This window comes from Phaethon lepturus, unplaced genomic scaffold, assembly GCF_000687285.1.
Source record: "Phaethon lepturus isolate BGI_N335 unplaced genomic scaffold, ASM68728v1 scaffold182, whole genome shotgun sequence".
Classification (NCBI taxonomy): Eukaryota; Metazoa; Chordata; class Aves; order Phaethontiformes; family Phaethontidae; genus Phaethon; species Phaethon lepturus.
In genome coordinates, this window is record NW_010520995.1 from 37,459 (window position 1) to 50,608 (window position 13,150).

The 13,150-nt window shown below is 35.7% G+C and overlaps 1 protein-coding gene across 1 annotated transcript in view; it reads right to left on the reverse strand.

Moving 5' to 3' along the window:
* Positions 1–5,504, reverse strand: part of TNFRSF19 (tumor necrosis factor receptor superfamily, member 19) — a gene marked incomplete at its 3' end in the record, with an annotated part of 41,786 nt that extends 36,282 nt beyond the window's left edge. Inside the window, exons 1-2 of the mRNA XM_010297554.1 lie at positions 5,420–5,504; positions 3,615–3,725 (exon numbers count right to left, since the gene is read on the reverse strand). Coding sequence (XP_010295856.1) covers positions 3,615–3,725; positions 5,420–5,485 — 177 coding nt within the window. The remainder of the gene's footprint in view (positions 1–3,614; positions 3,726–5,419) is intronic.
* Positions 5,505–13,150: the final 7,646 nt, after the last annotated feature.

Genomic DNA, 13,150 nt, shown 5'->3' on the forward strand with positions numbered 1-13,150 from the left:
CAGAATAAAAATCCCATTGAAGTTAAAAAAAACCCAATCAGATGTAACAACATACTAGTTTTGATTTCTGTAACATCATGTACCCAGTTTAACAAAGGCGAAAGAAAGAAAGTACAGGCACAAGTGTACTTACGCTCTAAACTGATTGCTGTTTAAAGTGGCAACGGTATTCACTGGCAATGTATTTAAGTCATAGTACCCATTTGTACCACAGTATTTATCTTAATTTTTATCTTGAGAACTCCAGTTTTTCTTTCATAGTGCTTAGCCTGCTAACCTTACTTAGCTTTTGAAAAGAACACAGTTCCTATTTTTGTATAGTCAGTAATAACAAGAAAGAAATCTACAGATTTAGATTGTAACTAAGATGAAGTAGTTTCTCATAAGAGTGAAGTGAGGGCTCTACAGCCTTTGACATTGACCTGGCTTCTTCAGCTTACTCAGCAGCAGCAGCAGTTCTACCTGAACTGAGTTTCAAGGGAAGGAAATAGGGACATATGTTTACATCAACCGTTCACATAGTCTACTGCTGCATGACCCAATAGCCAGCCTTTTGTATTCAACAATATAGGTTGAGTTGTTTTGTTACTAAAAAAAACCAAAACCTGTCAGTCAATTGCTTAGAACACTTTGGGGGGGGGTGAGGGGTGTGCAAAGTGAAGAGAATAACAAACCAAACAAAAAAACCCATTGATAACATTGTATTTTACTCTATACTTAGACATACAGTCATGCTCACACATCCAGCAGTATATCTAGTTTTATGCGTGAGCACTAAGTATTTGACAGGAAAACAGACACATTATTTGTTATTAAGAAACTGTTATTAAAATACATAATTACATCATCACTTTCTCACATGTAAAAAAACAAAGCAAACAAAACTCCCCCCGTGCTGCAAATTACTTAAAGTATATCATTAAATCCCTTTTCCCTTTGTGTTCTGACATTTGACTTAACATTCTTTGTTGCTTCAAGCTGTAGTTCAGCAAGACTACTTTCAACTGCACTTCAGTAACAGCCACAGCATCATATCCTTTGCTATGATTCACAGAAAATTGTACCTCTACCTCTATTTATAAAGGAAAATATGCTTCCACTCACATTTGTGTTTGAGCAAAATCTGTTTAGTTATTTCAGTTCCAGTGTAGTAGCAAAAAATAGTATTTGGAAACCTATTTATGTCTGGGAAAAGTAACTGCTTACACATTGAAATTAAATCATTAATTAAGCATTCATATTTTCAGAAAAACTAGTCCTAAGAATCCGGACTATCAGATTAAACAAAAATAATTAAAGTAAAAACATAACCTTAATAGTATACTACTGCAAACTATAGCCTTCCTATTTTAGTTTAGCATTTCTTTATTAAACTGAAAGTGTAATTACTGAGGGCATTAGTTTTTATACTTTTTTTTATTTGCCAACTATATAAGTATGCTACATCAATGTATATAGTACCGCTTTAGTAGGACCACTGTCATAAAGCACCATGTTTACAAGTGCCTTTATTAATTAAAACACCCTCCAGAGCCCTTCAGTCCTCAAATTCAAGGCAAATCTGAAAAAAAACAAAACATCCAAAGAAAACGACATCCATACTGTTTAGTCATCTTCAAATCTCTACTTCAACAGCATTGGTTGTACAACTAAACTTTAACTAATACTACCTAACATGGAAAGCAATCCTCATTGAAGTGTGAAACTAAGTATTTCTGTTAGTGCACTGAACACCAGCTACAGGGGGTGGAGAGATAGGGAAAATGTGTCACTCAATTTCAGTAAATCTCTTCAAACCACCCACAAACCACAACACTTGTGTTTTTTTTCAGAGCTGAATATAGTAAGAAATACAAAGCCACAAACTGAAGGCTTCTTTTTCCCTGTTGTTTAAACATACATACACACCAGACTTAGTAATGTTTCATGTTAAAAAAATTTCAAAAATACCATTTCAAATTCCCCCTTGGACCTACATAACATACTAGCCTACAGAAGCAACCCTGAAAATTACATTTCACCCCCAAATAACACCCTAAATTGTACCTTTATCATCCTTTTCACACTATCAGTAAGAGTACAAAACAGATTTTGCCCTTCTACATGCAAAGGCACTGAGCAGGGCAGCCACTTCTGTCTTCAGGGCCCCGCCTACTAGCTGTAATTCGGACTGCACAGTTACGTTTGGGCCACAGTTTTACACTCTTACAATGGGCAAGATATAGGTATAGTAGCAGGATACTGAAGAAACAGTCTTATGCTTATGTGTGAGACTTCACAAGTCTGCTCACCCTTCATGATACCAGCTTGCACCCTCTCTTTTTTGCCTGATCATCTTCACACCTCTAGCATGACACACCTGCTCCCCCAAAACATCCAGTCTCCCCATGACTCCAAATTCATTCTGTTACCTCTCCCACCTCCGGTGACCGAGTTAGTGAATCCCACCATATTCCCCCCTACCCCCCTGCCTCATTTCAGCTATATCTTCCTTTGTTGTTCTCTATCCTTGCTCATACACAGCACCTACCTCCTCTGTGCTGAAAAGCAACTAAGATCCCCCTCATGACTTGCATTCAAACTTGGAATTTTGCTGGAAATTTTACCAAGTTAACTTTCTAGTTCTACTGAATCCCACCCCATAACCTCAGTAACCGCTCATCTTTGACGACTCATTTCTGCACTCCTAAAAAATGTGCTAATTCCAAATTTTTATGGGGATTTTCTTTTGGAAGAGATACAGTTGTTCTAAAATAAAAAACATTTACATAAGACTCATGATAGCAATCTTTCCTTCTCTGTGATATTAACAAGGACTTTTGTGCTTTCTACATATTACCATGTATTTTTCTGGCCTCAACCTTCTCAATTACTTTACATGGCATAAAGATATGGATGAGGTTTATAGCATTTTTAGGAAGTTTTAAAACAAGGAAATTGAGCCTCACTTGAATCCAGCTTCCCAGCACAAAGTGCTCCAACAACTGAGCTAGTGAAAACAGAACAATCACCTATCTCCCAACTGTCCTAAGGAAATATTTCAGTTCTCACTTGAATCCTATTCTGTATTTATGTGCTTATGCCCTTATTTTTATCATAAAACATTCTGTTAAGACAAGTTGTTGTATAGAAAATATTTAAATATTGCCTATAGTAGAAATTTCACCTAAATTCCATAACTGATTCTGAAAGGCATTGTAAAAATCAAGCCCTCCATTTCAGTGGTCTGTACCAATCACTAGCTTGAAATTCATTTTTCATACTCTCCTCTGCAGAGTGAGGTTATTCAGTCTTAATTCCCTGTAGTTTATCCCCTGCTTTGTAGCACCAAACTCACCTTTAAAAAAAACCCAAACATCTTAATTTGAGAGCCCATACCCAGATCCTCTAATGGTACTGCCTACTTTATTACTGGTATCATCATTTTCTGAACTGAGCATTTTATGTAAAGAGAACCAGAAAACACAGTACTTGAAAAACTGTAAAAGGTTCAAATGCCAAAATCGTATTTAAAAAAATATTTCCACAGAAATACAGGTATCTATTCTTTTAACCACATACATAATTGCACTTCTTGAAAACAAAGTAAATTCTGGAAAGCATGATTTGCTTACCTTTGAGAGTTCCATTCCAGGTCCACACTGTTTGCAGAGGATACAGTTTCCATTGTGGTCCCGAAATTCTTGCTCTCTGCAATCCCCAGTCTCACAAATTACCCTACTTAGCTTAAAAAAAAAAGTAAGCTCACTACAAATAATTAATTTGATTAACATATACTTTATATAACCTCTAAATATGAGAAATAAATTAATGTTTCTATCTCAAAAATAACTTTCTGCATTATCAAAAACTTCAAATATGGCAATTAATCATCTAACTCCAAATATGGATAAGTGGCCTGAATTTTAAAGGCTCTCAGTACTCAGCGACTTGCAACAATTTTACAATTTTTACAAGACCTGCTTGATATTTGTCACCTGTGTAATGTCAAAACACTTAATTGTTTGAACATGAGTTTTAGTTCCTCACCTTACTCAACATTATGAAAAATGCACAACCATTTACTAAAGCTACAATTTTGATGACAGTAAGCTGTGTCACATCACGTTGTATTGCTGTGTTTCATTTATTTGTGATTTTTCTAAAATGATGCTATTACAATTGGATACATAAAAATCTATTCCTTTAAACAGAAATATTTACAGATTTTAAAAGGTCACTCAAACCTTTTGGAAACTTAAAAACCACCCCAAAACTGCACGAATAGGGGTTGTGGCGACGAGGGTGTTGGTCTCTTCTCCCAAATAACTAGTGATAGGACAAGAGGAAATGGCCTCAAGTTGTGCCAGGGAAGGGTTAGATTGGATATTAGGAAAAATTTTAGGAAAAATTCTGACCACCGAGAGGGTGGTCAAGCATTGGAACAGGCTGTCCAGGGAGGTTGGTGGAGTCACCATCTCTGGAAGTGTTCAAAAAACGTGTGGATGTGGTGCTTCAACACATGGTTTAGGGGACATGGTGGTGCTGGATTAATGGATTAAATCCAAATTTGATGATCTTGAAGGACCTTTCCAACCTTGGTGATTCTGTGATTCTATTCTAAATTTCATTATCACTTTATATTTAATGGGCCAAATGAGAAAGAATCCAATTTCTGCCTTCAAAGGCATTTAAGTACATTATCTGGCCAAACCAGAAACTATGAGAAATACCATAAGCAGTAATATCAGCCATGCAATGTCTCAGTATAAGCACTTGAATCCTACCCAGCAACTTAGCAAACCCTGTGAGCACCCTCAATAGAATTAAATGCCTACATAGAAGCTTCCATCACAGAAAGTGCTCTCCACAACTGCTACTAAACTCTTACTTTGTGTATTAGTCTTTTCAGAAAGACCAAAGCCTTTCTGATAGCTATGAAGCGTTAATTACCCTTAGTGCTAGAACTTGCCTCTGCAAGCCAGAGATGAAGTACGCTTAGTAGGGAACGTAATTGTGCGCTTTGCTATTTTCTGTGGATAAACTGAAACTCCAAGCTCCTGAACTATACATATTAGCATACCGTACTAAGAGATGGCCACTGCAAATTGCTTAAAATTCCTGCCATCTCTCCGAAGTGAAGCAATATCACTTTCACAGCACTATATTTTCTGTCCTAGTCCAGTCCTTCTTCCATGAAGGGGTTCACAAGGTAAAATTTTTTAATTGCATGTGAGGAGTAGTGAGAAATTATACAAATCAGTTGACCAAGCTCACTTTTAAATTGGTAAAATGCATATGTAATTATCTGCGTGTATGTGTGTAAGACTTTTAGTGCTAGCAGTAAGATGTAAAACAAAAGACACCATTCCTGTCTTCAATACAATTTTTTCAACACTCATCTTGGGGCGTGGGAAAAAAGCCCAAATTTTTAACTTACCAAATATGCTAGTAAAATTATGAGCATCTTCAGTTTATCTTCTCCTTGTAATCCTTTAGCATCCATTTCTTACAATTAAACCTTTCTCCCTAGAAAAAATAAAGGAAAAAATAAAAAATATAATATTATACTATATATTCACAATGTTGCTTAAATAGCAAAAGTCCTATGTCCATAGGACATTCACGTCATTCAGCACGACCAAGTATGTATCTGTCAGTGCCATTAAAATATTTCAGATGGATTCCTGGAAGCTAAACAATAAACTTAATATTTTAAAAATCATGTTCTTTTTTAGAAGACCCAGCAATATACACAAAGCTTCTATAGCCTTAATTCTCAAAAGAAGGGACTGCTATCAGTCTACATTAGAGAATGTCAACATTTACAAATCTAACATCTTCTAATATCCCTAACATATCTTGCTTGCTTGTTAGATTCCCAACTAAGTACACGATCAGCAAACAAAAATCAATTTCTTCAAATAAGCCATATATCAGCCAAGATATAGTTGATAATGAGAATGTTGCTTTTGTGTTACAATGTGGAGCAGAATGGGTTTGCCTAGTGGCTAAAATAACCTCTTCCACCTCATTCTGCAATGAACTAGAGGTGTACACAGGATCTGTTTCGGTCACTTACCTAACGGCTAAAATAACCTCTTGCACCTCATTCTGCAATGAACTAGAGGCGTACACAGGATCTGTTTCGGTCACTTACCTAAGGGATATTAACTTAAGATGTGTTAACATGATAATTTATGATCTAGTAGGTAAAGACTACTATAGAAGACATTTCAAACAGTGTAACCAAATCACATCCTACCTCAGAAAATTTTTATCATAATCTCAGAAAAAGAGGAAAGAACAGCCCATAAAGCCTTGCTTAATTATTTTTTAAGAAGTGGTAACAAGCAAATGATAAAAAAAATGAAGGAGAACTATCTGAAACCATCATGGAAAGGAAGTTCTAATTTGGGATTAGGTTTTTTTTTGGATTATTAAATCAATCAACTGCACCTCCACAATTACTGAGAATATTGTGCTTGGCCAACAGAACATTTATTGTCTGCTTACTTTCCTTTTGTTTATTTGAGTCTTTGTGGTAATTTCTTACTTTTTGGTTTTGTCTGTTACCTGGAAATGCAAGTGTAACTTCTAGTGCAGAAATCCAAACTATATAACAACAATAACACGAAAAGAATAAATAAATCCAGTCTACATAACATGGTATTTGAACTTGAGCCTAATTTGCATACCTTATATGACCATAATATAATGTCATTGCTTTCAGCTAGATGTGAAAAATAATGTTCAGAGCTTAAGGACTGATGCTTAATTATGCTACTTTAAAAGATAAGTAATTTTTATCATTTAAGAGTAGAAGACACTGACAAATGAAAGGATGGAACCCAAAACATAAGAACAATTGCAAAATGCTTTACAATATGGAACTATAACAAGCATAATACACTTCAAAAAATATACGACCAGAAAGAACATAAACTATAATTCAGACACATTTTACTGCATGAATACCCTAATTAACAAATTCTAATCAATAAGAAGAAAGTATACTTCAGCAGCACTATTGATCTCTTTTAAGATAAATTGTATTTTGAAGTGTAAAAAGAGCTGAAGTCCACTAGGAAGAACAGAACAGGCAAAGAGGTGTGTCAGGCAGCACTCTACAGGAAAGCAAAGATTACATTTTTATGCTTATTTCTCACTTAGTGATGGTAATGGTGTATGGGTCAATGACAATTATCAGATTATATGTATGTCAACACGGATAAAAAAGAAAATATATCATCAAGTAGTACAAATACACACAGATATAGTATTTGACAGAGGTTGCTTTTTTCAATCAGAGGAAAAAAATAAGCTCAGAGACATGAAATGGGAAGTCTCAAAAAATTCTGGATGACCCAGATACAACAGTTTGATGTAAAAAGTACTGTAGAACAAAAGGAAAAATGGAAAAGCCAAACTTTAAAAGTTATTAAGGGCACAAAGTTGGCATGAGAAGCTGACAGTGCTAATGCTGCGAAGAAAATTAGGTGTGTAAGAACAAAAATATATAGGAACAAAACAATTTCTAGTAATAGCAAAGACAAAACAGTAGACAAAGGCAGTAAAAGTACTGTTAAAGGAACACAGAAGTTTTCTTGAAATGTTTCTTATCTATGTTTGGAAAGAAACAAGATAGATAAAAACACACATCATATAATAAATGTATCTTCTGGCTGATTAGTAACTGAAGATTTGCCAAGCAAAAACAGATTAGACAGAAGACAAATTGTGAGACTGCATCTCAGTAACCTTGAAAAGAAAGTATGAGGAAAGACTTAAGCTTGCTACTGTTCAATTTTTATACATTTTGGAATGCTACAGAAATTCAAGAGTGATAGCGTTATGAAAAGATTAAAAAAAGAACAAAGAATAGTAATACAATAAACATTTCTCTATGCAGTATTACAGAAACGCAGTCCTGCAGAACAAACTTGATTTCATTTGACTCAGAGAAGACAAAACAATAGTTAGAAGTCTAAGAGCTAAATGATACAAACTGATTAAATATTAATTCAAAGAATCATGCTGAAATGAAGGGATGTGGGAGAAAAATCCCAATTGACTTCTTGATTTCATATAAGGGTATTCAGTGGAAAAAATTAAATACTTTATATGCATTCTTAATTGCTACAGGAGGTAAAATTTTACATAAGCATGCAAGTGAAAAAGTCATTAATGTAACTGAGTTGCTTAGAATTGAATGACAAATGATTATTCTAATTGGTAACAATTTATAGTCACTATATTCCTTAAACAATATAATTGTTAAACAAATAGAACACAGCACAGTTCTAATGTAATTATGGCCATCTATATAATACTACCAAAATTGTAAAAATAGGATTATTTATAAGGTTAAAAGTATGTTTTATTTTAAATTTTAAGACTTACTTTTGCTTGTGAAAAAAGATGCGTACCATATCAAAAAAAGAAATTGAATGTCATAATAATGGTGTATTTCTCTGTCAAGTTTCACGTAGAATTATCAATACAAACAATATTGGTGAGCTGTACTAAGCCTAACAATCTAAAATATGGAGCTGTGGCATAATCTAAACAGTCTGTATTTTTCTGAGCAGCTCACCTGAAGTATGGAAAAATAAAGAAAATTAAGAACAGCCTGATTAATTGCAGATTCAGTACTTGCCATATTATTGCAATAAAACTATATTAGCTTTATGTAATGAAACCACAGTCATCCTATACATTTTTTTCCAATATGCAATAACCTGAAGAAATTTACTATTGCAAAAAAGTTAGTTAGCATATAAACAGTTTATTAAAATCATTGTTGAAACAAAGCTAATGATGTATTTTTATGTTTGTAACATTCTGGAGTTACAATTGGATTAAAAAAAGAAAGCCGGTCCTTAGCAGAAGGTAGTACAGAATAACAAACAGCATGAAAAATGTTGCTGGTCATGATGACAGCTCATATCTCAGCTTTTAGACTTGCCATGTCTGTTACATAATGATCTTATAGCATATACCTCAAAGATTTTTAGAACACAGAAAGCACATGGAGAAACACACTGTACTAAAACACATTTTGTTGACTTAGGTGTGGAAATTTTATTGCACCTGGGAAATATTTTCTATTTAAAAGAAAATCTACTGCCTTTATAACACTCTTGCCAAATCCAACACCTTCAAACATCAGGAGTTCCAAAACCCAGAGTAAATTTCCAAAATCAAGTATGTCAGACTAGCACCAAACTAACACAGACTTCTCCAACTCATCTACACACATTTTATTTGGCTTCAAATTTGTTGACTGATCATTGTGTGTATGATGCAACCTCATAGCTTTAGGTCTATGATGTAATAAGAGATATCTTCTAGACAATTTGTTTTCTATAATCATCAGATCTTCCAAAATAAGCTTGCAGGTCTATGGGCCTTAAAACTTCAGTAGGTTTAGTAGCACCAAAACATATTCAAATCATTTCAGTAGACATGTATGAATGCCTGTGGTACTGTATCATGCAATCATTGTGCTTATTGTCCCAGTTCCTACCAACCTCCCCCCCGCCCCACCTCGAAGACTATATACTGGCTAAAACATATGAGAAAGAAATTTACTGGTGTACCATAAAAACCGTCTGTTAAGAGTACCAAAAAAACCCCTTTTTTTTCCATGACGTTTTGATAAAAATAATGCAAATGGTTAAGGTACATTAATAACTCAGTGTATTGAAAGCAAGTCCCGAAGGAGTCATAACTGTGCCAGCTGCTTATTTCCTGTTTCTGTCTCCAGTTTGGTTAAAAGCCCTGCTTAAAAAGCAGCCACTGCAGCACTTAATAATAGGTTGCCATTGGGCAAATTTGTTCTCTCTTGATATCAAGTGGCATTACACTGATGTCTTCTGTTGGACACAAGCCATTCACCTCATATGCATTCAAGTAAGACGTAAGTAGAAGACATTTTTGCCTCTAAAATACGTGAGACCAAATGGAAGTTCAATAGATTTAAAGAGTACTTGTTCTTGTTCAGATACTGATATTTACAATACTGAGTTCAGTTATCCTGATTTTTATTAATGAAAGAAAACTGCATACACATATTTTTGAGGTCAGTAGATCATTCCAAATGCATCTTTTTAGGTTAAAGTAATACACTTGCGCAAATTACTCAGGGAATAGCAATCATCATTGGTAACGTCCTGAACTCAAGAACTTCCATTAAGATATGCAGTTGCATAGTTTTAAGGTTGTGTGGGGCCTACTATGCGTATGTATAAAGAGGGCAATATCAAACAATAAATTAGGAACATGTAATGAATGCATTGTGGAATTAAGAACTTCCAACCTTCCAGAGTCCTACAATCCACCATCCTCCAAAATTTACTCTTATGTTTACTTGCTTGCCTGAGCAGTAGTCATCATTCCAGTTCAAAGTCAATCTGTCAGAAAAATACTTCTTCCTTCTCTCCAAAAAAATAAAGTTTCACCATGAAAGACACATCACCTCAAGACTCATGGCAGCATGATTAAATTGTGGCCTACTAGCAGGTTTCTCATACGTATAAGCATTAAACTTTTAAGTCAACATCATCCATTTTCTAAGGGAAACCTTAGAAGGGATGAAGGGTCCCAACTTCGAATTCACTTTAACTTTCCTAGATCTTACGAGTTTCCCGTATTTGATTTGACATTCATACTTGATGACAACATTTCATGCTCTCTATAACACTGGCAAAGAGTACTCTGAGAAGTTCTGGACAAGAAAGAGGGTTGAAAATACAATCATTTTATCTTGCCAACAGAGTTCTCTGGTATCCAATGAACAGGCTCTCAGCTCCCTTCTAAGCACCCTGTTTCCCACCTGCAGCTGTCAACTGCATGCAATAAAATGACAAGGAGTGGCAGATGGCTTTAGCAGAGTCAGTGCCCCACGGGCAAGAAACAAGAGAAGGGAAAGTACTTATGCTGCTGCAATAATAAAGACAAAGGGAACAAATTAGGGACAAGAACTTCCACTCCAGAACTACACACTGTTATTGTGTCTCATACTGCCAGAACACCTTCCCTTTACACCTTGCCCACAACCCTTGTACTCTTCCCCTTTGTGAAGTAAATGAGGTCTTGTCTGACTACATTTGCTCCAACTGCTCTGAGAAGGCCCATGTGGGGGAAAAAAATAAAAAATACCGTCAGCTAGATAGCATTCATCACATTAAATACTGTGTTGAATAAATCTGTATTTTTCAGAAGCTGACATACATGAAATTGGACAAAATGAGGCAGCTATGAATTTATTTCTAGTTTTCTAAAGACAGAGATAGCAGATTAAAGTTGGAACCTCGCTGGTAATATAAAACACATCCATTTTAGGGATTAAGGGAAGAGAGAAAGGAGACTTACACACAGCCAGGAAATATTTGTGCTCCTTCTGAGTACCATATGCTTTGAGTTACATCAGCTGAAGTAACTGACTTTACAGGAATAATGGTGATAATTTAACACCCCAAAGAAGCACCTCTACACTATCATATACAGCATTTACAGAATGCATTACATCCCAGAGTCTCAAAAAGGTTATAATCAGCATAACCTGAGAATGAACTATGTAATTCATCCGCGGTTTTGCTACTTACAAACTATGTTCCAAATCCATGCAGGTAAAATTATGTAAAATAGTTTATCATCCATGTTCTTGAACGTATCCAGACTATCATTAATTAGAAGTTATAGCAAAATATCGTAACAAAGCTGCAATGTGGTGACATTTTTCATACACTTAAAACAAAGCTTTTTAGAGGATCAGAACCTGTGATTCACATACAAACTCCTAATCCCATTGAAGTTGATGGGACTACTCACACAAATAATGAGCAATTCTGTGTTTCAACATCAAAACTGTGGTAAAAAACGATGCTCCTTCTGTTTAATACATCTCACTCATCTGAACTTCTAGGAGACAATAGTTTGCTAGAGGAAACCTCATCACAGAGCTGCATTTGTACATATTTGTACTTAAATATGTAAGTAATACATTAAAATGAGAATTACAATATTCTAGTAATATTTCATTTATACCAAAGTATACTAGTAGTTATTTTTCAAAGTAATTTTTAAGAATCATAAATTATAAAGCATTAGGCTGGTTAATACAGTAACTATTGCAATGGTGCAATGCCAATGTGTTACATTTATCCAGCCACCCTTTAGCTGCTTTGGATAGCATGCAACGTCTTAAAAAGCACAAGATGAGTTACTTTCATTCTCAGCATTCTCTTTTATTAGTATTGCAATTGCAAGTCTTGGAAATTCAGAAAAAGTAAATTTTTGCCTCCTTAACTGACAATTTAAACATCTTACTACTGAACTAATAAAGAAGTTTAATTACATTTCTAAAAACACCCCTTTGCTTATATGGTAAAAAGCTTCCAGTTAATATACCTAACTTGTTTTACACGTGATGTGCTTGAAAGAGATTATGCAGTAGTTAACAAACCTACCTACAGGTTGAATCCATTTGTCACTTTTTGCTCATATTAAATACTACTGAACCCCTTTGCTAACCTAAGAAAAGCATTTAAAGTAGTTGTAATTATAAAGGCGATAAATAGGTATTAAATACCCAGATTTTTCATGAGTATCAGGTAAAGCTTTCAGTCCAAAGTCAGATTAATGGAGACTGACATCAGGAAAAAGTCAAACACGAAAGTCTTTTCAACCTTTCACCAGCCAAGAGAAAAAGTTACTAGCTCCCGTTCCTTCAACTCCAGCTCCAAAATTGTTTGACGCAAACAGTAACTTACTTATGCAGCAGACACGAGAAGAGCTTGTGAACGAGAAAACTCGGCTTTCAAGGGCTTTTTGTTCCCCGCACTCCGCAGCCTAGACGAGTTACTCTAGGGCTGGCGAGATCAGCAAAACCCAGCAACATCAGCTGCAACTCTCCTTTGCTGCGCGGTGCCCTTCATACCCACCGTGGGACGCCTCGGGGCAGAGGGGCCGGTTAGAGAGCAGCAGAGCTGGAGCCATCTCGGAGAGGAAGGGATCCAGCGGAGCCTTGCTTTCCGCCTCCCCTCCCTTCCTTCCCCGCAGCCTGCGCTTTCCGCGAGGGTCATCCCCATCATCTCCCCGGCCGCACGCAGCGCGCCCTACGTGCAACGGGAAGCGGAGCGGGCCGGTGCCAGGCGCACGGCAGGGC